Source organism: Euprymna scolopes, chromosome 15 (genome assembly GCF_053919585.1).
Source record: "Euprymna scolopes isolate OS-2025 chromosome 15, ASM5391958v1, whole genome shotgun sequence".
NCBI lineage: Eukaryota > Metazoa > Mollusca > Cephalopoda > Sepiida > Sepiolidae > Euprymna > Euprymna scolopes.
In genome coordinates, this window is record NC_136496.1 from 71,320,521 (window position 1) to 71,345,941 (window position 25,421).

The 25,421-nt window shown below is 34.7% G+C and overlaps 1 protein-coding gene across 1 annotated transcript; it reads left to right on the forward strand.

The window, feature by feature from the left end:
• Positions 1-3,836: 3,836 nt before the first annotated feature.
• Positions 3,837-25,421, forward strand: LOC145293887 (lys-63-specific deubiquitinase BRCC36-like). Its single transcript, XM_080140645.1, has 7 exons — positions 3,837-4,065; positions 9,980-10,099; positions 15,136-15,223; positions 17,755-17,843; positions 20,318-20,376; positions 22,690-22,865; positions 24,550-25,421. The coding sequence occupies exons 1-7, from the start codon at positions 3,958-3,960 to the stop codon at positions 24,699-24,701; spliced, it is 792 nt and encodes a 263-aa protein (XP_079996771.1). The 5' UTR covers positions 3,837-3,957; the 3' UTR covers positions 24,702-25,421.

Below are 25,421 nucleotides of genomic sequence, written 5' to 3' on the forward strand. Positions count from 1 at the left end.
CATCTACCACTACTCTTATGAGCCTATTGGAGAGAAATGATTTAATGATTGAGAAAACATTTCCAGTTATACCGTAGCTGGAAATCTTGTGAAGTAGACCCTTATGCCATACCTTGTCGAAGGCCTTTGATATGTCAAGAGCAATTGCCCTAGAAAGGAAGCCTTTGTCAAGAGATTCACTAATCCTGTGGGATATAACCGTCAGCACATCTGCGGTAGATCTTGCAGAGCGGAAACCATATTGTTTGTCACTAAGAAGGTTATTCCTGCTGAGGTGGTTGATTATTTCTCTATTTAATATGTATTCCAGCGACTTACTCATAACACACAGGAGACTTATTGGTCTGTACTGAGAGGGAGATGACTTATCACCTGAATTCTTAAATACAGGGCAAACTGATGAGGTCTTCCAGGGGGTCGGAAAGCACTTCTCCTTAAGGCAACGCTTAAATAGTTTCGTAAGTATGGGAGCAAGTTCTGGTCGAAGCTTTTTTAACAATATAATTGGGATGCCATCAGGGCCAGTTGCTTTACTGGAATCTAGGTTTTTTATTAGCTTGGCGACCTCATGCACGGATATTTGTATGTTACCTAGCTTGTTCTGTGTTATAGGAGGAAATATGGGGAGTTGATGGCCTTCGTCGCATAGGGTAGAATTAGCTGCAAAGTTCTTTGCAAATAGTTTGGCCTTGTCTGACGCTGACGAGATGACCTCTGGTCCATTGATAATGGTTGGGATAGAACGCACACTTCTGTTCAGGATCCTATTTGTTATTTGCCAAAACTGGTGGGATCCAAGCCGCTGATCAGCTACTTTGGATTTAACAGACTGGGCATATATCTCTTTTGCATTTTTTATTACTCTTTTACAGTGGTTGCTGGCAGACCTGAAAGCAGCTTTAGTGTCAGTGCATCTATTACGTTGGTAGCTATGGAAAAAGGGATTTCTGTGCGCGATAGCAGCAGCACATTCTGGGGAGAACCATGGCTGGCTGTTAGGTTTTTGTTGGAATTTTTTAGATGGTATGAATTGGTATATGCCTACAATTAACCATTCAGTCAGATCTGATACTATAGAGGACACTTCCTTTTTAAACATGGAGTGCAGAGGTAAATCAGATATGAATGTACGGAAGCTATCCCAGTCAGCCATGGAGAATCGGTATACAGTACGGTGGAGGGGTACGTCTGGGGGCTTCTTACATTTCGTTTTTATCTTAACTGATACGACGGAGTGGTCGGAGGATCCTAGAGGAGAATGAACGGTACATGAACATAGCTCAGGGGAAGTTGAGAGAAAAAGGTCTAAGAGGCTTGCATATTGATCAGGTGTATCGGGCACACAGGTGGGTTCGCGAACAATCTGAGTGAGGTCATAAGCAATGGCAAAATCATGACAAAACCTCCCCTCATCATCTTTCTTATTTGAATGGGTCAGCCATTCCACGTTATGGACGTTGAAGTCACCACAGATGTGGATGTTAGCCGAGGGATGTGAAGACAGTATGTGGTCTATTTTCTCAGATATGCTCTTAAAGATAGTAACTCCGCTGTTGTGGGGCCTATAGAGGGCAAATATAAATGCAGCGGTGTTAGCAAGTGCAACCCTGAAGCACATATAGGGTAAATTAGGATCTTCTCTAGAGATATCCCTGCCACACGGGAAGCAATCCTTAATGTAGGCACATATTCCATGCCCATGGCGATCTTGGGTGTCAGATTTAGCTGTTAAATTGCAGTATCCATTAATTATGAACTCATCTAGGGAAGTGGTCGGCCCTATTCCAGTTTCACTTAGAAATAATACGTCCGGTTTCGTCTCCTGTAATTGGGTTTCAACCTCTGGAAGGTTGGAACGTAGACCCCTGATATTGGAGAAGGAGACCTGGTAGTAAGGGTCTACATTGGAAGATGGGGTTCTAGGTTTAATCGAGTTTTTATTCTGGAGATATTTCATGTTGAGGTTTTGGGATTTGTGGAATAGGTCGGCATACTTGGTTAGAGCAGTACAGAGAGGGAAAGTAAGAGAGAAAAAGACAGGAAAATCTTCTTTTTTTTTTTGTAGCACACGAAAAGGTAAAGCCATAACAATTACCCACTAGTATGGCATCGAGAGGCCCCACCAGAGACTACTGCATGGTCCAGATCCACTCACCAAATGGCAATACAGCAGTCCCAGTACTTTGCGCCTGCTGATAGGACAGCCTCCTTAGTGGTTAATCCAAGCTTTGGGTCCCTGACTATCAGGCGGATAACGTCAGCCCAGACAAAACGTTTACCTCCAGCACCCTTACTAGTGACATGGCCACAAGGACAGACAGAGACAGAAAAATTTCCGACATCTCAGACTACTGGTCACCAAGTACTACCGACCTTTAAGCAGCTTTTCCTTCACCCTTTGTCAGAAAAATCACTCATTGAATGAGGACTGAATGACAAAATAGGAGAAGCGAGAGTTACTGGAGCTGCCGATAACACATCCACTGTATTATCTACTCTCCATTTAAAAAAAAAAGGGGGGGGAATGGGTACAAGTGACTTATTTATGTCTAAGTAGTAAGTCCGGTGCGAAGTTAATAATTCAGGACACTTTTGGTGATAATCTCCCCTCCCATATTAATGGGTGGAAGTTTGTCGTTATCTATCTAGTTTGAATCATTAAAGTTTCATCTTATAATTAATTAAAATCCAATAATTAACTATTATCAATTTGTAAAGTCGGCTTAATATTAATTTACATTCGAGTTTAAATAATTATTCAAAGTTTTAATTTAGGACTGAGTGACTGTTTCTTTGCACAGTATTATATTTCGAATGTACTTGAACTTAAGGCTAACTATATAATTAATGGATCCCAATCTTTTTCATTTCATGCACATGGGGAGATAGCACACATTCAAGAAGAAATGTGATTTGCACATACCGAACACATAAAAAATGATCCTTTCTGTTTAAATAAAAATTATTCTTTTAAATGTTTGTAATTGTTCCCAAGTCATTGATATTTGCTGATGTTTTTTTTTCTTCATAGAGAAAGGAGTTTCGACCCCTGCTCTAATCTCCGTCATGAATTCAGAGACAGGTCGATCCCCCTTCTCTATATAATGTTCCTATTTACTTGCCTCCCCACGAGGGCAGTTTTTAATGTGGGAAAATCCAGCTCCCCAAAAAAGGGGCACTCTGGGTAGGAACAAAAATAAAAATTGTCTCAGTCATGTAGGAGGACCCCTCATCCATCGACCGAGGACAGAAAAGGTGAAGTGCAGCATCAAAACAGACACTACACTGTGATCTTGTTATGAAGGCCAAGGAGTAGGACTTCTCTCTATAATGTTAGCATCCGGTAACTGTACACATACACACAAAAAAGGGGGTAAAAATACTGAAAAAAACAGGTACTTATACATTAAAAAAGGTTTTTGTTTTCATTTTAGGAGAATTCAGTTCGTAGCAAAAGAAAAGTTAAAGCTCATCCCCATGTTAAGAATGGCTTTCTAAATTTGAATAAGAATTTTAAAATGCACAAGCGCCCAAAAAAGCGCCTTTTTTTTTTTTTTTTTTTTTTTTTTTTAATTAGAATAGATTTAAGGGACCATCGAAGGAACGTTGTGAATATAGCAATTAAGATGAGGAAAATAGTCCGAATAATTTAAACATTACTTTAAAATTTCTTTCAACATGACAAAAAAAAGTTTTTGTAATATATAAAATCGTTATGTATTAAGTGATGTTTTAATTTGTGAATAGTTGTTTTTCTTCTGCTCCACGTAAGAGGAAATAATTGTAACCAAATATTCTGCAGTTAAATATGACCATTCCGTAGAGCTCTCCTACGTTGGAAGACATTTTTAGTTCCTTCCCACCATATTAGAATTATCGTCTGTGATGTTTTTTAGTTATTCTCTTTTCGTTTAGTTTTTTTTTTTTTTTTTTATTAACTGGATTGGTATAGGAAAAATGTCAGCTGTAGCATCGGTTCAACTGGAATCGGCTGCCTATTTGGTATGTCTGACCCATGCCTTGTCGACCGAACGAGAGGAAGTTATGGGACTTTTGCTGGGAGAGGTAAGAACGTAACCAAATATTTTCAAAGTGTAAGACAAAATTTGGGCTAAAATTCTGATTTCTATCAGTATTTCGTTTTATTTTCGATTTTTTAACGATTATCGAGACTCAAGGACTGCTTCATATTCACCATCTTGCCGTTTTAACTTAGCAACCCTGTACTTGTGGGAGTTAAACCAACAAACAACTAAGGGATGAAAAAATCAAATATATAAAAAATAAATAAATGTTACCATAGCCGGTACTCCTGCAGTATTTTACCCACCGATTTCACGATCTTAGCCGAGCGTTGATCGACATCCGTCGGAAAACGCCGGAACATGGCGAGCGGTACGATACTCTATCAGCCAATCAGGGCGCTTCAAACGAACGCGCAGCAGACGAATAATTTTCTTTGAAATTACACACATAGCGTTTCATTTCAGTTATTTTATTGTTCAAAGTAAAAATACACAGCCTTTCATTTCAGCTATTTAATTTAGCGATAAAAAAAAAAACCGGGAGCTGTTGGAAACATATGCGAATTTATGTGGAGACAAAAATTTTGACACAACCCCTTTTGTCTCCATAATAAATCAAATCGCGGAAGGCTACCCGGTTTGGGAAGGAGCTTCTTCTTTCCACATCCTCTGAAAACCCTTTGCTCCCTACTTTGCCTCTCTACAGTCAGTAGAAAATCTTCCAGTCGGAACTAAAGATAAACAGTAATTGTTGTGTCCCCCCCCCCTACAAACATTACTGAAAAAAAAACAAAAAAAAACATTGTTGTTACTGTTTAATAACGTTTTGTTAAAAACAAACAAAAAAAAACATTGAAGTGTTTATTACTGTTGCTTACCCCCCCCCCAAAAAAAAAAGCTATCGGAAAACAAAATGAACCAAAAAAAAAAAAAAAAATATTCAACAAAATAAATTTATTTTACTTTAAAAAAAAACTTACGGTAAGTGTTTGTGATTTATTTTATCCAAATTTTTTGTATTAATTTTATCCATTTTGTTGTGTGTGTGTGTGTAATATCTTTTCCTTGTAATGTTGTTGCTAATTCACATACTTTTTAGCGTTCTTGCACCGTAGCTCCGAATTCTCGGCTTTCGTCGGCGTTAACGCCGAAAGCGTTCGTCAACACTCGGCTAAGATCGTGAAATCGGTGGGTAAAATACTGCAGGAGTACCCCATAGCCAATAAAAGTTACTTTTCTATATACCAGTCTCTCTCTTTTGTATGTGTTTATTTATTATTTAGGTACTAGTGCAGTGCACTTATTGATCCGTGCTGACTGCTGAAATAATAACGTTATTATTTAAAAAGCCATTCTTAACATGGGGAGGGTGTTTTGTAACTATTCTATACTTTAACCTTACAATTGAATAATAAAAAACAAAACTTTAATTAAACTTGGAAATACGATTTAAAAAATAGCGCGGATCAGTAAGTGCACTAGCACCATTATTTATTGGCCCACATTTTTATGTTTTCTTCTTTGACAAAATATAGTCCTCCTCACCTCAACCATACTGGCGAGTATATCTTCAAGAACTTCTTGTATTGGCTTAGTATTTGTGGGGAAACCTAAAATATGTTACCGTTGCGCGTTGCATCATACAAATGTTACAGCAGTTGTAGAGGGTAAAGCAAATTAAGGTTGATTAATTAAAAACTAAAAATAAAGGTTTCCATAAGATTGTCATAGTAACCTCCCCCCTTGTTCATGTAGCTGCAGTTGAGGATACAGTATAAACAAATAAATATTGTATTTTATTTTTTAAATAACTAAATCCAAAAATGTTAACAAAAAAGATGTGCATATAATTCCAGTTGTTGTTTTTTTTTTTTTTTTTTCACACCAGACGTAGATGAATGCAAATCAGTAGTTGGGGTTATTTTTGGTCCACATTTTTATGTTTTCTCTTTTTGAATAATACAGTCTTCAAGCATACTGTGAACCGCATTTCTAAGAACTAGCTTAGCATTGCCAGAAAACAATAAAATATGTTGTTTTAGATATCCACCGATTGCCATGACAAAATAACACCCTAACTGAGAGCCTCTTTCGAACTCTTTAACCTTACTTTCACAGGCAACATGAATGGGAACACATTGAAGACATTAAAGAGACTGCTGCAAAGAAGGTGGACTCCCTCTACTTTGCTAGAAAATTACTCATACCAGAGAACATGCTATATTTTTAGAAAGCCACAACAATTTGCCCATGCATGGAGTATTGTTGTCACATCTGGTCTGGTGCATCTACCAATAGTCTCTGGTCCTGGATATGACCTTAAACTATATCCGATGGTGAGGCCCAAGCTTGCGGGCTTTGGGGAGTGTGGAGTCACCCTTTAATTGCCATTGTTCCCAGGTCCACTCTGGCCTGGAGTGGTAGTACCTGTTAGGGTCCCAACTATGGGTTAAATAGAAACCGACTTGAAAAATAAATATATTCTATTAAAAAACTTTTCTTCAAAATAACTGGATTTGGCATTAAATAACCTGGAAAGGGTTGATATGCCATGAAACAAAAACAATCAACCAACCAATAGTCTCTCCCTTTTAGATAGGATCCAAAAAAGAGTTTCAAAGAGGTCACACACTATCAACTAAGCTACAACTTCTGTCCCATTGCCACAACGTTACATCCATGTGGCTGTTTTACAAGTACTTTAATGGAATGTGCTCTGATGAACTCCTAAAACTTATGCTCCCTCGACATACATACTCCCGACAAGCAGCAAAATCCCGCCCATTTACTATTGAGGTTCCTAAATGCCAAAAAGCCTTCTACTAATAGTTTCTTCTCTCAGACTGCTAGACTTTGGAATTCTGCGACCTGCTTCCCTGATTACTAATCTGAGGATGTATAAATGTAATGTGAACAGACATCTCGCATCTCAACTCCCCACAGTCCCCTGTTAGACATGATCCCAAAAAGTAGCCCCTTACATTCAAGTGGTAATAATGCCTGAAAAGAGTAAGAAGAAAAAGTTATACTCTCTGAAATTCATTTAAAAACTCCAAAGAAACTAAAATTTTTACAATATTAATGTCTGATAAAATTTGATCAAAATGTTTCACTCGTTTGTATAAAATTAAACATAGCTTATTCACCCTTATGCCAAGCAGCTATGTTACAAAATTCATAACGATTGGTTAGTTAATTTCTGAGTTTATGCCACACAAACAGGCAGACAAACAGAAATTGGTAACAACTATTTTGTTTTATATATGTAGATATATGTAGGTACTTCAGTGAAATGTGTTCTGATGAACTCGGTACTTGTTCTCCCTCACTGTATATACTCATGACCAACCCAACAAGCGGAAAAATCACACTCCTTCACAGTCTCTAGATGCTTGATGGAGAACCTTCTACTTTAATAATTTTTTTCATCAGACTGCCAGATTCCCATCCCTGTTTCTTGCTTCTTTGGCTTTACTGGCAACAAAATCCCACCCCTTCAATGTAGATACCACTAGATGCTGGAAAGCTTTCTACTTTAACAGTTTTTTCCCTTGAACTGCTAGACTTTAAAATTCCCTCACGATCTTTTGCTTCCTTGACTTTACTGACGTGCAGAAGTTTAAATGTAATGTGAACAAACATCTTGCTGTTCGTAATGTTAAATCAAAGTTAGGATTCTCATAGTCGTCGCGAATGCTGATACACTGCATAATCTCTTCAAACTGAACAACATCCTCCCTTACATCACTCTGTGTACTTTATCAGAGTATATCCACAAATTAAATTGCACGTCTGTAGTTATTCGTTTGAGAAAGTTATTGCGTGTACATACATTTTATTCTGCATTTATCCTATGCTGTGTAATACTATTGACATCGATCCCCCCACCCCAAGTATTGGGAAGTAAAAGAAAAAAAGAAATCTAACAAAAGAAATAGGAAATAGAGTTGATGAAAGGACAATAGATGGGAAGTTGTTCATTGGGGTAGACAAAAGGAGGTTGACATGGGATTGTTGGCCGTGGTGTAGTAGTGACTAACAAAAGGACAGAACAGTGGATGTAGATATATTTAGATTTGGTTTGCAGGCACTTTGGGGAGTAGCTATGAGTTTGCAATGGTGTCTGGTTGGGAGCAGTTTTTGGCAACAGTCAATGACAGAGTTGAGTTATAAGTTGGACACTTTTCAACAGTTGAGTGTTGGAGACAGCCGAAGACAGTTTGTGGTTCATGGCTTATAGTGAAATGAATTGATCAACCAACTGACAAACATAGATGTAGATGTGGATTTTATAATTTAGAGGGTCGGGAATGTCACACATGCACCCAGACTTCAACTAGTATACATAGAATGTGTTGGAGTTTGTGTTTATCTTTGGAGTTATGTTTTATTTTAGTTTTATACTTGTGAACCCATGTGTCCCCTTTAAGCAACTGCCAACGTGTAAAAGATGCTGACACAGCTAGAACAGGAATGAGAGAAGATGAAAGGAGAAATCTACAGCAAACATTGTTGGGTCAGTAAGTTGTCAAGCAGGGGACACCTGGTCTCACAGCCGTACTGAATTTCTCTCCTTTTGATCAAAGGCTTGGTGAGGGTGAAGTCCAACTATCCTACAATCTTTGGTCAGAGTATCCAACAACTTTTGTTTCAGAAATAATCTTTGCCTTTCCCCAAGAGATCTTCCTCTTTCAGTATGGTGTTCTCTCTATTCACTTGCCTCCCTACGAGGACAGAGTTAGACGTGAGGTTGGTTTTTAATGTGAAGAAAATCCAGCTCCACCAAAAAGGAACACAATGGATAGAGACAAAAAATTTTAATTGCCTCTCTCTAAAAGCATTTTTCTTTCAATCACTGAACACACGAACAGATATTACACTTTGCTCCTACCTGAAACACTGTTGATGTCGTTTGTACACAGAATATGTCTATACCAACACAGGCGACGTCCCTCATTTTGTCAGATTGACCTCATGTTATGATGGTGACAAGTAGCAACATTTTGGACAAGTTTGGTTCGACCATAATACATATTACTATTATATTCTTATCTATTAGTGGCCTTGTCTGTCTGTGTGGGGAATGATTTCTACCAAAGTACTCTGTCAATTTTTGGCCTAAAGACTTGAAACTTGATATACACGTTGATATTTGGACTTATGGTACAAACTCGATTTGCTTTTTAGCCAATAAAAATAACTACTAAGGGGTCAAAATTGAAAAAAAACATTGCACAAATATCTCTACTATTATATAAAAGGAAATTTGTATGTGTGTCTGAGTTTGTTCTCTATGGACCTGAAAATGGCTAGATAAATTTTTATGAATTTTCACGCTGTGGTACTTTATGTGCCTGGCAGTGTTCTTAGATAGGTTTTGTGTTGGAATATCTTTAAGTATTGGTAATCAATAATCGAAATAATATTGAGATATATAGTAACATATTTTATTTTCACACACACAAAAAATAAAATAGGTATAATTAAACAGAAGCTCTGTGTGACGTAATCCCTCAGAGGCCCGGAGAGGGCCGAATAGCTATGCTAAGATAGCTTTTGACCGATCCCGGGTAACGGCAGGTGCCTCAGGAATTTAGGATGGATAAATATAGATATATTTTAATTCATTGTCAAAATAGATATATTTGCTTTTTGGTTGGAAAAACCTGAGATATTTTGTTATTTGGGAAAAACTCAACAACAGGAAGTGTGAAGATGTTAGAAGAACATATTGTACTGGTTTTGTGTTGGAATATCTTTAAGTATTGATAATCAATAATCGAAATAACATTGAGATATATAGTAACATATTTGATTTTCACACACACACTAAAAATAGGTATAATTAAACAGAAGCTCTGTTATCTTTAATAATGTTTGTTTAAATAATGTTTGTTTTGTGTTTGGTTTTAAGATTTTTCAATTAAAAAAAAAAGTTTTTATTTGTTTTTCAGATTGATGAGAAAAAAGTGACTCATATTTCTGCCGTGATTATGTTACGACGTTCAGATAAACAAGCAGATCGTGTGGAGATTTCTCCCGAACAGCTTTCTGCTGCGTCGATAAAAGCAGAGGTAAGTTTTGCAGTGTTACTTGTCTTATTACGCAAATTTGCTGCCAGTCTTTAATCGAAAACTATATCAGAAAAAACATTAAAAAAAGGCGATCTTCTTAAAATTGTGATTAGGTGTAAACTTGTAATGAAAAGGGGTCAAATTTTTAGAGATATGTGATACGCTCATAATGTTTTTGATCTGACAACCTGAAAAGCATTGTTTTGTTTTAATTTTAAGACTAGTCTTATATATTGGGACCCTACGCCAGTAAATAGAGATTATGTTAACTAGCATAAAGTTTAGTGAGGGTCACATTAGTACGTGCCAAGATAGCTGGCGATGAACAGAAATAAACCTAGAGTCGTCATGTTCGTCTTCGAAGTCGAAGATGACCATGACATCGGTGAGTAAAAGTAGTGTTTTTGTGCTTTCGGAGATGACTTGTAAGGCCGATCCGGGCATGGAAGGCTCTCCCACAAGTTGGACAGTGGTAAGCAGGTGTTGTGGGGACAGGGCTTGTTGCTCTGGCTTTGCGGGTTGCACGCTTCTGTACTGCTTTGAGGGTTCTTCTCTCTTCAGATGTTTCAGCTCCTTTGTTGATGATGTGACACCAGTTAGGTCTGTCTGATGCAAGCGATTCCCGGGACTTGGTACTGATGTTGAAGTCTTTGAGGGAGACTGAGGTTGTCCTTAAAGCGTTTTCTTGGTGCTCCGACTGAATACTTACCTTGGCACAGCTCGCCATACAGGAGTTGTTTTGGGATTCTTTCATCTGGCATGCAGGAGACGTGACCTGCCCATCTCAGTTGGGTCTTTCGAATGGTAGTAGTTATTCTGGGAAGATTAGCACTTTTCAGGGCCTCTGTATTAGGGACATTGTCTTGCCATCTGATATGGAAGAGATTTGGGAGACATCTCAGGTGGAAGTGGTTCAACGTTATGTTATGTTCCAGCCAGCTCCCAGAAATCTGTATCATGAGCCAAGTATCTCAGTCAAGGGACAGAACCTTCAAGCGGTTGAGACCTTCACCTATCTGGGCAGCACTCTATCTCAGACAGCCACAATCAATCAACAACAGAATCGCCAAGGCAAGCAGCACATTTGGAAGACTCAGAAGCAAAGTCTGGGAAAGGAGAGGAATTGGCATTGACACCAAGCTGAAGGTTTACAGAGCAGTTGTCCTCACCACATTGCTCTATGGCTCAGAAACCTGGACTACCTACTGAAGGCATGGAAAAACGTTGAACCACTTCCACCTGAGATGTCTCCAAAACCTAGAGTAAATCCGCTAGAAATGCAGATGTCAATTGATATAACATGGAGATGACATCACGTGTTTGAAGTACAGAACAGAGCGTCAAGTCAGTCACTCGTTGGAAGCAGTACAGATGAGATGCATCCGACAATGTTGAAATCTAAGTGAATGTTGCTTTGAGACTCTGCCCGTGCATTGCCAACATTAAGACTAAGTTAAGAAAAAGAAATAATTAATTAGTATGTCAGTCATAGTGGTATCTTCCTCTACCCCAATGGTTAACCTCCCTAAATAAAACCTTTATAACCTTGGCAAGTAGTTTTGTTCGTCTTAAGTTAAACAAAAGATCAACAACCACGACGGGATCACATTCAATCATGAACAGCAAAAGAAGTGACTGTGAAACAAAGACCAGCATATAAACAGCCCATGCAAAGTATGTGTACAAAGACTTTAACTTTTTTTGCTTTAGCTACTTGATCGTTCACTGGCTAGAGCATACATGTGCAAAACTATGCTGTTATACAAGACAAAGTGCAATGATTTACTTAACGTTTAAAATGTTACATTATTGTTGTTATCTACATATACGTAGACATGACGGAAGTAAATAGACACTCTACACAACATAACTTATTCATCGCTTAAATGTTGAAGTCTTTGTCTCCGCGACTGATAGAATAGTTTTCTTTCTGTTTTCTTTGTAGCCAGCATTTGGAGCCGTCCAAAATGTGTTGTACCCAATCTGCTAGTTCTTATACTTGGTTGATTACTGTTCTGTGGATCACAGAGGATACTAGTGAGTGATGCTTTCGCAGAGGATACTGCACTCGCAGCTGATAGTCAAAATGAGATGTTTGAAACTACATTTTTTTTAATATCCCATACTAATATATATATATATATATATATTGTATATATATATATATATGCTAATTTAGTTGCACTCATGACTCTGTCTGTGGATGACTATATATAAGCTCTCTTTCTTGAGTAGAGCACTTTCGTTAAATGATTTTGCTTACTTAGCATAATGCAAAGCTCTTTGTAAATAAACAAATCCAGCATTTAAAAAAAAAAACAGTAGTCAAATGTTTGTATATAGAAATTTTAAGATATGATTTACGAGTGCCGATCCCACAAGTCAAAGAATAGAACTGATAGCTATCAACTAGATTATTGTAAGTTTGATTCTCGGCTCCTGATGGGTACCAGTTTAGTGGCACTGATGAGCTGTAATACTGTAAAATGGTCTCTGTCAATGATTCTCTCTCTCATATATATATATATATATATTTATATATGTGTGTGTGTGAGATGGAGAAAGAGAGAAAAATAGACAAAATATAGATATTGTTATATATTTTTGTTTATAATGAACTTGGAAACCAAACTCATTCTTCTGAAATTTTGAGCAGATTCTATACATAGCGTGTCGTAGGCTCATATGCTATTTATATGTAATATTGTGTGTGTGTGTGTATATATATATATATATATATAATATATATATATATATAATATTGTATAAATAAATATTAATAATTTAATACCTAGTGTTTCATATTTATGCAATCATCAGTGCAGGAAGTGATAATTACTGCTGGTCAGGGAATTCAAACCAAGTCAACAAAACCAACTTTGGCTTTGTGAGCTAGTGCCTTTTCTCCAGGGTACTAGCAATTAAAATATAAATAAAAAAAAAATTAGCTATTTAGGAAGCCATGCCGGTGAACTGTCATAATCAGCAGTCATAAGAGTATTCAACAACAGGAAGTTGAAATGATGCATATATATATATATATATATATATATATATATATATTGACTAAGAGGTTTTATGCTAATATTTGTGGGAGGATGAGGTCTGTTCATCTTGTATAGCCATAAATATCAAAGACAATATTTTATTACATTAAAAAAAAAAGAATTAGAAATGATAATATGGGGTTCAGGGTTGGGAGCAGGGATCCACATTGTAATGCTGGATGTATCTCTACTAGTTGCTATGTATCAAACTAGATTTAGACAACAAACCTTTCCTTAATCTTTTTTCAATAGCTTTTCATGTGTTCACAATCATACTGACGTTTTTTTTTCTTCTGAATGGAAAAAGAAAACCCCCAATTGATGTGTATGATGTTCATTTGTTTAAACACTTTCATACAAATGCTCATGAATGTGTGTGTGTGTGTGTGTGTATATATATATATATACTAGCATGGATACCCAGCGTTGCCAGGGTTGACATAAAGTTCAGTTTCGCTATACTAAGAATATTGAGCGGTTTTTCATTATTATATGTCAACTGTATCGTTACCCAACAAAACTTTTTATGACTATATTCCAGTTTAAGCGAATTTCTTTTATGCTACCTGAGTCTAGAAAGATATGTCTTTATGGTCTGTTGCAACGAAAACAAACTGTAAATAATTCAGATTAAAAAATACCAAAGTAGAATTTGTGTTAACCGAATGTTTATGTAATAAAAATGATGAGTTATGACCTATTGCGTTATTAAAAGAAAAAAAAAAATTAGTTACAATGACAAAAAAATGTGAAGAAAAATACTGGTAAAAAACGTGAATGAAAGTTTTTTTTTTTTTTTTTTTTTTTTTTTTTTTAAATAAATAATCGTAATTGAATTGTTTGTTTATTTTAAAATGAAAATTCACTGAACCACAACGTTAATTGCGAAATCACGGAAAGTATTTTATTTGAACTAATTCCAAAAATAATGCTTGAATGTTTTAGTTTTAATATCCGCCGAAAAAGAAAACAAAAAGAACAACGTTGGGGCCAAGGGAAATAACTCCAACCGATTCATAAAAAATCGATGTCGGTAAAAATAAATTAGATATGTTATCAATATAAATCAAATTTAAATAATAAACTTGAATAGAACACTTAAAATAATTCTCTCACTATAAACAATAACTAATACACCGCTATTTAATAAAGTCGATTTTTCTTAATGTAATATGCAAATGAGGTCACCTCTTTAATCTTGTATTTTGCAATAATCATAGTATATATAGGAATGAATAATAAGATAAACTAATGGATTTTTGTATATATTAATCAACTCGTGAGCAAACAAACAGACAGGAATACAAATTTATATATATAATTTTGTTTTAGCTGGGAAAGGGGTATTCTACTGTATTCTAGACATTCACTCGCTATCTCATACATTCCAACCAAGAGATCTTTTTAAGATTCTAACTGTCCCTTCAAGTGCAATTCTTCGTACCTCTTTTGCACTTGGCTCACTGGATATAGTAGCCAGGTAGTTTTTGAAATTCTTTTTCATGAGTCCAGTTGCTCCTATAATTACTGGAATAATGGAGATCTTCCTAAGATTCCAGTTTCTTTTTATGTCATACATAAGACCTTAATATTTTATCTTTTCCCTCTTTGTTCTGTTTAGGCCAATATCATTGGAGACACTAACTTCTAAAGTTGCTTCTTTCTCCTTATTTTATATCAGTGTGTCAGGTTTAATAGCTCGGTTTTCTGGGTACGTAGCTGTAGGAATTCCATAGTCATAATGGATGGTGTATAACTTATTTCCAACTATTTTTTCTGGTACATGTTTTCGAGACTTGCTGCTGCATTCGATATTCAGCTTTTTAGACATAGTCCAGTGGAAATATTTATATACTCAATTGTGTCACATTGTAGAGTAGTTGGATGTTAGGTGGCTCACATATATAATGTATGTATATGCATGAATTAATTCTATTTATTTTACATTTAGTTTTTAAAAGATTATAAAATATCATGCTTTTTATTCAGGAATTGGCCCTTGAACTTCAACGACCCTTGCGTGTTCTGGGTTGGTATCATTCACATCCGCACATAACAGTGTGGCCCTCACATGTTGGTAAGTCTTTTCGAGCTTGTTTTTACTTTTACTCATAAAAACATGCATTCATGTGTATGTGTGTTGGATAAGCCTTTTCTGTGGTCAAAATAGGTTTGTCTGAATTCCCATATTGACACAAATGACATTTTGTGAAAAGTTTGATCATCAGTGAAGGAATAATTAAATTTAAAGTAAATTTGAAATACACGCATGACACCGATTTTTTTTTTTTTTTTTTTTTTTTTTTTTTAATCTCTCCAGCACCCTTGATTTCAAGACCTTGCTGGATTAACTATTTTGCCGGATTGTTCAATTTCACCTTAATACTAATTCATCAACCCTACCAACTAATTATACCCTGCCTATAAATTACCAAGAATTGCTAGAAACTTATATTCATCAAATGTAATTCAACATTTTTTTTTTTTTTTTTTTTTTTTTTTAAATAGACAAATATTTGTGCTAGCTGTTATTTTATTTAAATTTGTCTGAGAATTCATAACTAGGGTTAAATTTAAGCCAAAAAAAAAAATAGTTTTCTTTATTTTTGAGATTATATCACAAAAAATATATGGTGTGCTACATACGGAGCAAGTACTTTCCCAACATTTGCCTACATGAAGCTTCACCTATTTCTAGTAAAATATGATTGTTGTATATCATTTTGAAGATTAATTCTCTGCAATTAGCTTGGTTTATGACACAATCTCCTTTATTCTTGCAACATTTGCTTACCCTACTGCTACTCTCCCATCACAGAGCTCTACCAAGTTCTACTAAAATATGATGGTTATGTATCATTTTGAAGAATCTAATTAAAACTAGATTAGCATCAACAGGATTATCAAGTTTTCTTTCATAATTTTGTCTGAATTAAAACAAGTGCCAAACCACATCCGTTGTCAAAAAATCAGTGTTGAATGTGTGTTTCTTTTCAATTAAAACATTTGACCAGTAGGTTAGCTCGGTTGCTTATTGGCTAAAGTAGAGCCAGGATATGTGTTGTTTTGCTACTTATATTGAAATTTAGTAGTGAAGGCCTCAATATGGGAGATTTTGGGGAGTGTGAAATCACACCGTAGTTGCCATGACTCCCAAGTACACTCTGATTTAGAACGATAGTTGTCGGTTGGTTGTTGGTTTTTACGTCATGCCAGCTATTGTTAGGCTACTCTATGTCAAAACTGTACGTTTATTTTTTTTTATGGATGGGTCACCACATTTTGACGATAATGTTTTGTATAAGTTTGTAGATCAATTTGATTTATAGGCATATATTTTGCAGACAGTAGTTTCTACTTTTTAATGCGTCTGCCTGCTTCCCTCCGGACTACAACTTGGATGTCTTCAAGTCCAATGTTAACCAATTCCTAATGAACCGACCCCTAATTAAACACTTCATCAAATCTCCACACTAACGTAATGTACTTGCAATAACCCTTATCCCTGAGTGGCTTCCGAGCCTTGATAAGTGGTGATCACTGTGTAAAAAAGAAAAAAAAAAAAAAATTAAAAATAAAATTTAAAAAAAAATTAAAAAAAAAAAAAAAGACTTACAGGTACTACCACTCCTCCAAGTCAGAAATGAACCTGGGAGTAGTGCTAGTTTAAAAGTGACTCCACACTCCCCGAACATCCCACCAGACGCCCTTTCAAACCTTATTAAAACCATAATATGATCCTGGAAAATGGTATATATCATTTGAAGTAATTGTGTAGTCTTACTTTAGTTTTAGTAATAAATCTGGTGTGTCGTAGTATGAAACAAGTGTCATAGTTGAAGCAAGAGTTCGTAGTGTGAGGTTTGTTTACCTTTCAACGTCTTTCCCAGCCGGTGTTTATGGCCAATCACAATATTGCAGGAGGAAAGACCTGGGTGTACTTACATTCATTACATCAAAGCATGCATTAGACGTAAACGTTGTAAATAAATAGTTTGTAAACAATGGTTTTTTTATTTAACCCATAGCAGGTACTACCACTTTGGGTTTTTTTTAACCCATAACAGGTACTACCACTTTGGGTTTTTTTAACCCATAACAGCTACTACCACTTTGGGTTAGTGTAAACCTGGTAAGACATAACTATATTTTCCGAAAGCTCCAAAATTGGGGTCACTATACCACCTTTAGATTATACTCAAAACTCTAGAGGTGTAATATCTGTTAGGATCCCATCTATATTTGTCAAATAGAACCTGTTCTGGGTATGACATGAAATGACATCTGGTCTAATTTAAGAACTGTGCATAAATATTTGAAGAGATTAAGAATCTAAAGTATAAAATCTTTCACCAAAATGACTGTATCATTAATTAATCAAGAGAAAGGGCTGATATGGCGTCGAACAAAATTATGTTAAAAAAAAGAAAGAAATATTGATTATTAGTTAAAATAAATTATTTTGTTGTTGATTTGCATTTAGTTTATTTTGTATAAATAAAAACTTTCATAAGAAACGATTTCTAAGATTGGTGATTTGCTATTTATTTTCCGGGAATCATATAATCAGAATGAAGAGTTACAAATCCATTATTGTTTTATTAACAGATGTAAGAACTCAAGCAATGTACCAAATGATGGATGCAGGATTTATTGGCGTCATCTTCTCTGTATTCAATGAAGACAAAATAACAAAGGTAAATGCAGCTTCAGTTTATTCAAAACTCAAAAAGAAAATCCGTAAAAAATGTGGTTTGATTTAACCAGGATTTTTCTTTACTTTTTATTCATTAGTTTTGTTTTATTATGCCGTGCAATTTTCTTGTTTTGAGAATAAAGATGCAAATTAGCTGCATGCGTCATCCACACTTAGCACAGCACGTTTTATTAAGTGTTACTGAGCAATCTTTTCAATGATATTTATTAATAAACTATCTTCCTTTGCCAACTCGCTATCATTTTGCAAGTTCCCTAACTTAATAACTTAAAAAAAAATAAATGATAAACATTTCTCGATTTGATTGAAAAATGGTTGATTTCACCGATTTTGATGAGAATAAAAAACATAGGAGTGTGAAACATTCATTGATTGTCATTTAATCTTGGGCAACATCGGGTCTCCCTGCTAAAGAAAAAAATGGACCACATTTAGTTGATGTTTAATAAACTAAAATATAAATAAAATAAAGAGGGAAAGAGAAAAAATAAAAAAAAGATATATATAATTGAATAGAATAAGTTGATTAAAAGAGAATCCCGAGGTGTAATTATTAAAACCTAAAGCTTTATATATATATATATATATATATATATATATATATACATATATATTAGTCATCCACATACAGTACTGTTTCGTTGTATCACAACTCATCAGTGTAGCTAAACGTACACCTTTTCCCAGCCATGGATCGAACCTACAACCGTTGTGTTGACAGTCTGGAGCTCTAACCATCAGATCACAAATCATTTCCCGTAAATATTTCTCCTCAAATATCTATTAAATTAACATTTGCTTATCGCACAGTGCTCTAACTATAAGTTTGTTTACAAACAAATAGTTGGCTTTGCTTAATATATATATATATATATAGGAAAGGCACTTATATAAAAATGTTTTGTATAATCAACGAGCAACGAAGACAAATCCATTAGTAAAGAAAGGATATTTGACTTCCATTATTAATAATGGAACAGGTATTTGAAAATTTCAAACTTAAGCATGACACATATGATCAGATGATCAAATTCTAGATTATTGTCATACTTAGCACAGCATGTTTCATAAAGCGCTACCGAGGAGTCTTTACAGTGATATTAATAAACTTCCTTTGCCAACTTTCTATTGTTTTCAAAGTTCCCTATTTTAAATACTAAAAAAAATTAAATAAACATTTAATTCGTAATTTCTCACAAACACGCGATTAAAATTTTCACCTTTATTCCTATGAACAGATAAATATTAAGATTTAATAATTGTTATACAAATTTATTCATCCTTTTAATGTAATCGAAAGAAAGAAGAAATTAATGCACCTGAGAAAAATACGATGATGTTAATGAAAGAGAACACGAGTAAGACAACCCACTGCCTTCCCTTTTCTTTCTTTGCTTTTGCCTGTTGGTAGGAATCCTAGTGAGCAAGGTTAGAAGAAAAGTTTTCAGGAAGTTATCCATTTTTTTAAAAAATCATTTTAGTCAATGTTATATCGTGGGATGCGTTAGAATCAATATAACATAAAATATCTTACCGCAGGGTGTCCAGCCTTCACGTGGGTACGTTTGCAGCACATGATGAAAGAATGGAACAATTATGAACAAATAAGAAAATCACTCGCTGTTACATAACGATATACATTTATTATGGAGACACACACACGTAACAACAATTCAAACATAATACATGAAAGGCGGAAGTCTAATTATGATAACGGGAACAAACGGGAATGATGCTCATTTCTCCATTTTGAAAGTCACTCTGTTTTCCCTCCACTCTCTACTTCCGGTCGTTGATCTCGCGAGAAGTCGCAAGAATTTCAAGTCTAGAACTGAGACAAGGGGAGGCAACTTTGCCTAAAGAAGTAATGAATTAGTCCCCTTGCATCATACTTTTGTATCGTCCTAACAGTCAATTATTGACAAAACTATTGCTTATATATAGACAATATCCAAAAATAAAATCACAAATGTATAACAAGAAACATTAATTCATTATCAAAACTAAAAAAATAGTTATTCTATTTAATCCTACAAATAATTGTTCATCTCTACAGTATTTCAGAATATTAAATTGTATTATTGATTTAAAAAACAGTAAAGTTTTCAAAAAGTCAGCTAATAAAGTTAAAAGATTAGATGGCATGAAGCGTAAGAACAGAGGTGAAGAGACATTAGTAGACAGGAAATGATGTTATAGAGAGAAAACGATTTTGTTAAGTATAAAGAGAAATCCAGGATAAAAGCAATGCTGATCAGATGTATCTGAGATGAGCTTAACAGAAAGAAATGGGTCTCTCTCTCTTTTTCTCTCTCTCCTTATTAAAGTTAACAGAGTTATCTCCCTTAATGTTTTTTATTTGTGTTTTTAGAAAGTTCAGCTAACACTTCATTTCATCAATTTTAAATTCTTCTAATTGATATTTCTTTAAAAAAAAAAATGTTTTTATTTCAGCAAAACAAGATTCAAGTGACCTGTTTCCAGTCTAGAAAGATAAATCTTTCCGATAATCAGTAAGTAGGTTTTTTTTTTTCTTTAAATTTTTTTTTTTTTTTTTTTTTTTTTTTTACTGGTGCTACCAGATCAGGCTGTCTGAAGATATTGGCTTCCTGAGACGAGATGCACCTAATCTTGATGCTTTTTGTTTTTTCTACTTTTTTGTTTTTTGTAAAATTTAATTATGATCTGCAAACCCAAAAACAAAACCAACACACCTTTTCTCCCTTTTTCCCCTTTCTATCTCCCTCATTTCCTGACTGGTTTCCTAACTTGAAATATACCAAACATTAATACTCTAACCTTTTTTCCTCTACTATTGCAAAACTCATTCATGTTCTGCAAAGCAGGGAACAAAAACGATAAAATCCACTATAAAACAACCAAACCAAACACTACAAACTAGCAATTGAAGATACAAAGAGCTTGAAAAATAAAAACCTTCCACAAAATAACTGTACACAACATGGATACTATTTCCAAAATAACTAACAAAACAACCTAGAATAGAATTTTTTAAAGATTTGCCAAATTAAATATAACAGAAATCCTAAGCTTCTTTGTAGTATGTAACTTAGTACTTAGGGAGTGACCATTTGTGGATACCAGCCTTGCCAGGAATAAATTTGGAGGCAGATTCGCATCCTATTGCAGGTATAGTTTAGCCCATTGGCTTTGGTTAATGATAGAAAGATGGGGATACTTACCGAATGTGGTAAAAACATTTGATAAACTATTTTTAAAGTTTTGTATATTGTAATACTTTACTTGTATCAGCTATAACTTTGGTCAGGTTGAATCACATTGGACTTGAAGGTTGCCATATAGTAGACAGCTGGAAAGCAGGTAAATGGAAGAGAGTTCCACAGGTGTGCAGTTCTAAGAAAGAAGCTTTGTTCATGGAATCTATGTTTAGGTTTAGGCACAGATAAAAAGTGGGGGAAATTATTGATATTGTTTTAGCCAAACGAGTGTTTCTCGTGAATATTTGAGGGGGGGGCATAGATTGGAGCTCAGACGAGCACTTACCATGAAAATAATGATAAAATGTCTCTTTATTATGCCAATAAAACTAATGATTGAATAACTTTTCAATTAACATCAAACACTGTGATTAATAATTAAAAATTACATTGTGTACAAATTTTTAAAAGAATTAAGATAAAAAAAAAACTTACTTAGTTCCAAACAAGTACGGAGTTCCAACCACTGCAGCCCATTTTCGTCGATCATGACATGGTTTGCACAATATGACCAGCCATCTGATATAATCGTTTGATAATAAATGTGAATTATTTGATATGATCTCCAAACAGAACAGGTCCAGGATATGACCTTAAACTATATCCGTTGGTGAGGCCCCAGCTTGCAGGCTTTGGGGAGTGTGGCTATTAATTTAATAATTTAATTTTAACCCTTTAATTGCCATTGCTCCCAGGTCCACTCTGACCCGGAGTGGTAGTACCTGTTAGGGTCCCAACTATGGGTTAAATAGAAACCGACTTGCAAAAAACAAATATATTCTATTAAAAAAATTTTCTTCCGAATCTTTGGATTCGGCATTAAATAACCTGGAAAGGGTTGATATGCTGTAAAACGAAAACAACCAACCAACCAAACAGAACAGTTTTGCACCACTTTTATGCTCCCTTTCTGTTATATAAAGAAAGTTTTTTTTTATGTGTATGTTTCCCTCGTTTCATTTTACTTCAGTCAAAGTTCTCAGAAATCAACGAGCCTATAACCTGGGGCTAACACTTAATCTCTATACGAGATACATAGATATTTGAATGTTCTATTCAAGTTCTCCTTTACATCTCAAACACGGAGTTAGTAAAGAAGTTGAGAACATAATTTTCCTCTTTCTCTCTCTAATTGATCACTTAAATATGTTATAGTATATTTTTCTCTTGGTTTTACTGGATTCTAGGACAAGAATTCTGGTCGAGTATCCAGCTTTGTGTTGCTACATGAAGTAACATCACTTGGAGCAGGTGCACTATTCCTCATAAAAGCTACTGTGGGTTGACCATTCCGAGGAGATCTTATTTGGGCTGTGATTATTATTAATCAATGCCGCTATGCTCTATATATGCCGTTATATATCTCTGCGTGTGTGTGTGTGTGTATGTATGTATATATATATGTGTGTGTGTGTGTATTCTTATTATTATTACCTAGAATATCATAGAATATATAATAGGAACGTATAGATAAAATTCTCTTAACTCTTTAATAAATAATATCTATTTTAGATTCAGTTTTTAAAATCTTTCTTTCTGATTATTAATTGAGGTTCTAAGATTAGTTTCTGTTTCTTTTTATGGCAGATATGAAAGAATTGAGATCCCTCTTCACATAGTTCCGAGCACAAGTATTGGCCAGGCTTGTCTGGAGTCTCTTGTGGAACTTCCCAGAATCTTTAGCCAGGAAGAAGAAGAAGCCTACCAAAGTTTGGCAAGGAAACCCAATATGGATTTGATTACAAAACTTCACAATGCTTCAGGTAAGTTTTTTTTTTTTTTTTTTTTTTTTTTTTTTTTTTAATTGAAATTCATAGAATCATGCTCAATTAATGTCTTATGACTATGGACCAAATTTAATGCAATTCTGACTTGTTTGAATTTTTAAATGTGAAGTCTTTCCATTAACAATTACAATAAATCTTCTCAATCACTGATTGCCATGACAAATAACCACCTACTTCAGATCTCATCATTCAAACTCATCAGCTTAACATTCATAGCCAAAATAAATTGAAACAAATACATTGAGGACATTGCCAAGGCTGCTGCGAAGAAGGCTCTCTCTACTGTGTTAGAAAATATTCACACCCAACAGCATTCTATACCTCTACGAAAGCACTATTCGCCCATGCATGGAGTATTGTTGCCAAATCTGGGCTGGTGAATCTACCATTAACCTCTTTATCTTAAACAGTCCAAAATGCATCTCAAATCTAATAGGTCCTGCCAAGCTCCAACCTCTGCCTCATCACCAATGTTGCATCCCTGTCCCTGTTTTACATGTACTTTTATGAAATGTGCACTGATGAACTCCTAGCACTTGTGTCCCCTCAACGTACATACTCCTGACTAACTCAACAAGCAGCAAAATCCCACTCTTTTACTATTGAAATCTCTAGATGTCAGAAAGCCTTCTACTCTAATAATTTTTTTCGTTCGGACTGCTAGAATTTGGAATTCCCTCCATGTTTCCTGCTTCACCCAACTGTACTAACCTACAGGATTTTAATTGTAATGTGAGCAGACATCTTGCTGCTCAACTCCTCACAGTTCCTTGTTAAATATGATCCCAAATAGTAGTTCCTTATGTTCCAAGTGGCAATATGCCTTGTTTTGAGTGAAAAAGCATTTTTTAAAAAATTTATGCTCCTTTTATGCTCCTTAAAATTCATTTTAAAAAAACTCCCAAAAAACTAAAAAAATTTTACAATATTTATTAATTGATGTCTTATAAAGATAATTAAATATAGCCTACATTATTCACCCTTATGCCTATCAGTTATGTTCCAAAATTTATAATGCTTTGTAATTGATAGTGTTGATACAATGACTCTGACTCAGAAATTGAAAAAATTGGAATTTTAGAGGGTATTGGGTTCTGAAAAATTTGTGCCCATTTTCCTATGCCCAAAATAATTCTTTTTATTGCTTTTTGCTTGTTTACTTTCATTTTCCGTGGTTCGTATTAATGATAAATGATAAATATTTATTGATTTTTTAAAATACCAGTAAAACTAAAGTCTATAGATCACCTCCTTGCCTCCCACAAGTCTATTTTTACGTTTGCAAAAATATATGAACATATATTGATTTTTGCGGTAATCCGCCACCCTCACCACCCACAAAAAAAAACAAGCTCATATTTAAAAATTTTAAAAGAATCAGAATCATTGAAATCGATTCAATATTGAAATCGGCAAAAATATTGGAATCCTCTCATTACTAATTAATTTCTGACTTTACGTCTGAAAAATAGAAATTAGTTACAAACATTTTGTTTCATATATGTAGATATTAATTTGCATATCTGTATTGAATATTTTCACTTTGTCTATATCGAGTATATGTTGAATACCATCTACTTTTTTTCTCTAAAATATCCATCCAAAATTTTTTGTCATTCAATTTTCCAGTACATTTTTAAAGAACTATTTTTTCTTCCAGTCTACAGCCGCAGCTTAAGTGTTATCATGGAAGTATTAATGGGTCCACTTATGCTCAGCTTTGAGACGAGACACGAGCGCAACCTTCTTCGTATCCAGGAACTCACACAACGGCGTAAACAACTACAGAATCAAATCGGTGAAGGTTCTTGAGGCCTGCCCTTCAGAAGTGCATCACCTGCACTTTGCTATGTTTTGAAATGCAGTATTGACTTTTATCGTTTCTGCCATGAGGATTGTACAGCACAAATGCAATTACAAAAAGCTTTTGTGTGTAAACGAAATATTCAAACAACAAAAAAAAAGACAATATTATTCTTGTTGCCATCTCACGTCAGATCAATTGAACAAATCATCTTACAAGAACTATTTATTATGTTTCTGTATTTTTGAGATGAACAATGATCATTTGGATTACTGTTCTCATCTAGAGTGTTATTTGCACAATGTTTCGACCAATAAATAATAGATAAGATCACCATCAAGAAAAAAATAATATATATATAGTAATAAGTAGAGGTGTATACTGACAAGTATTAAGATTGTACGTCTAACAGTAGGCTTAAAGCACCAAAATTTCATACTAGAATTGTCTGCAAGGACCCATGGCCTAACTGATAGTACTAGGTAAAATTCACTTGTAAGTGACACTCTTCTGGAGGTTGAGAGTTCAATCCTTAATACGGGTGATACTCAGAATACAATTGCGAATTATTAAAGATGTCTACTCTGTCATGGTTAATGGAATTTCGTCAAAAGAAGGTCAGTGGTTACATTGACCGAAATGCGAATAACACTCAAGATGAGAATCGTATACTGAATAATTCAAATAATCCGAAAGCTATTTAATATTTAAAAAAAAAAAAAATCATA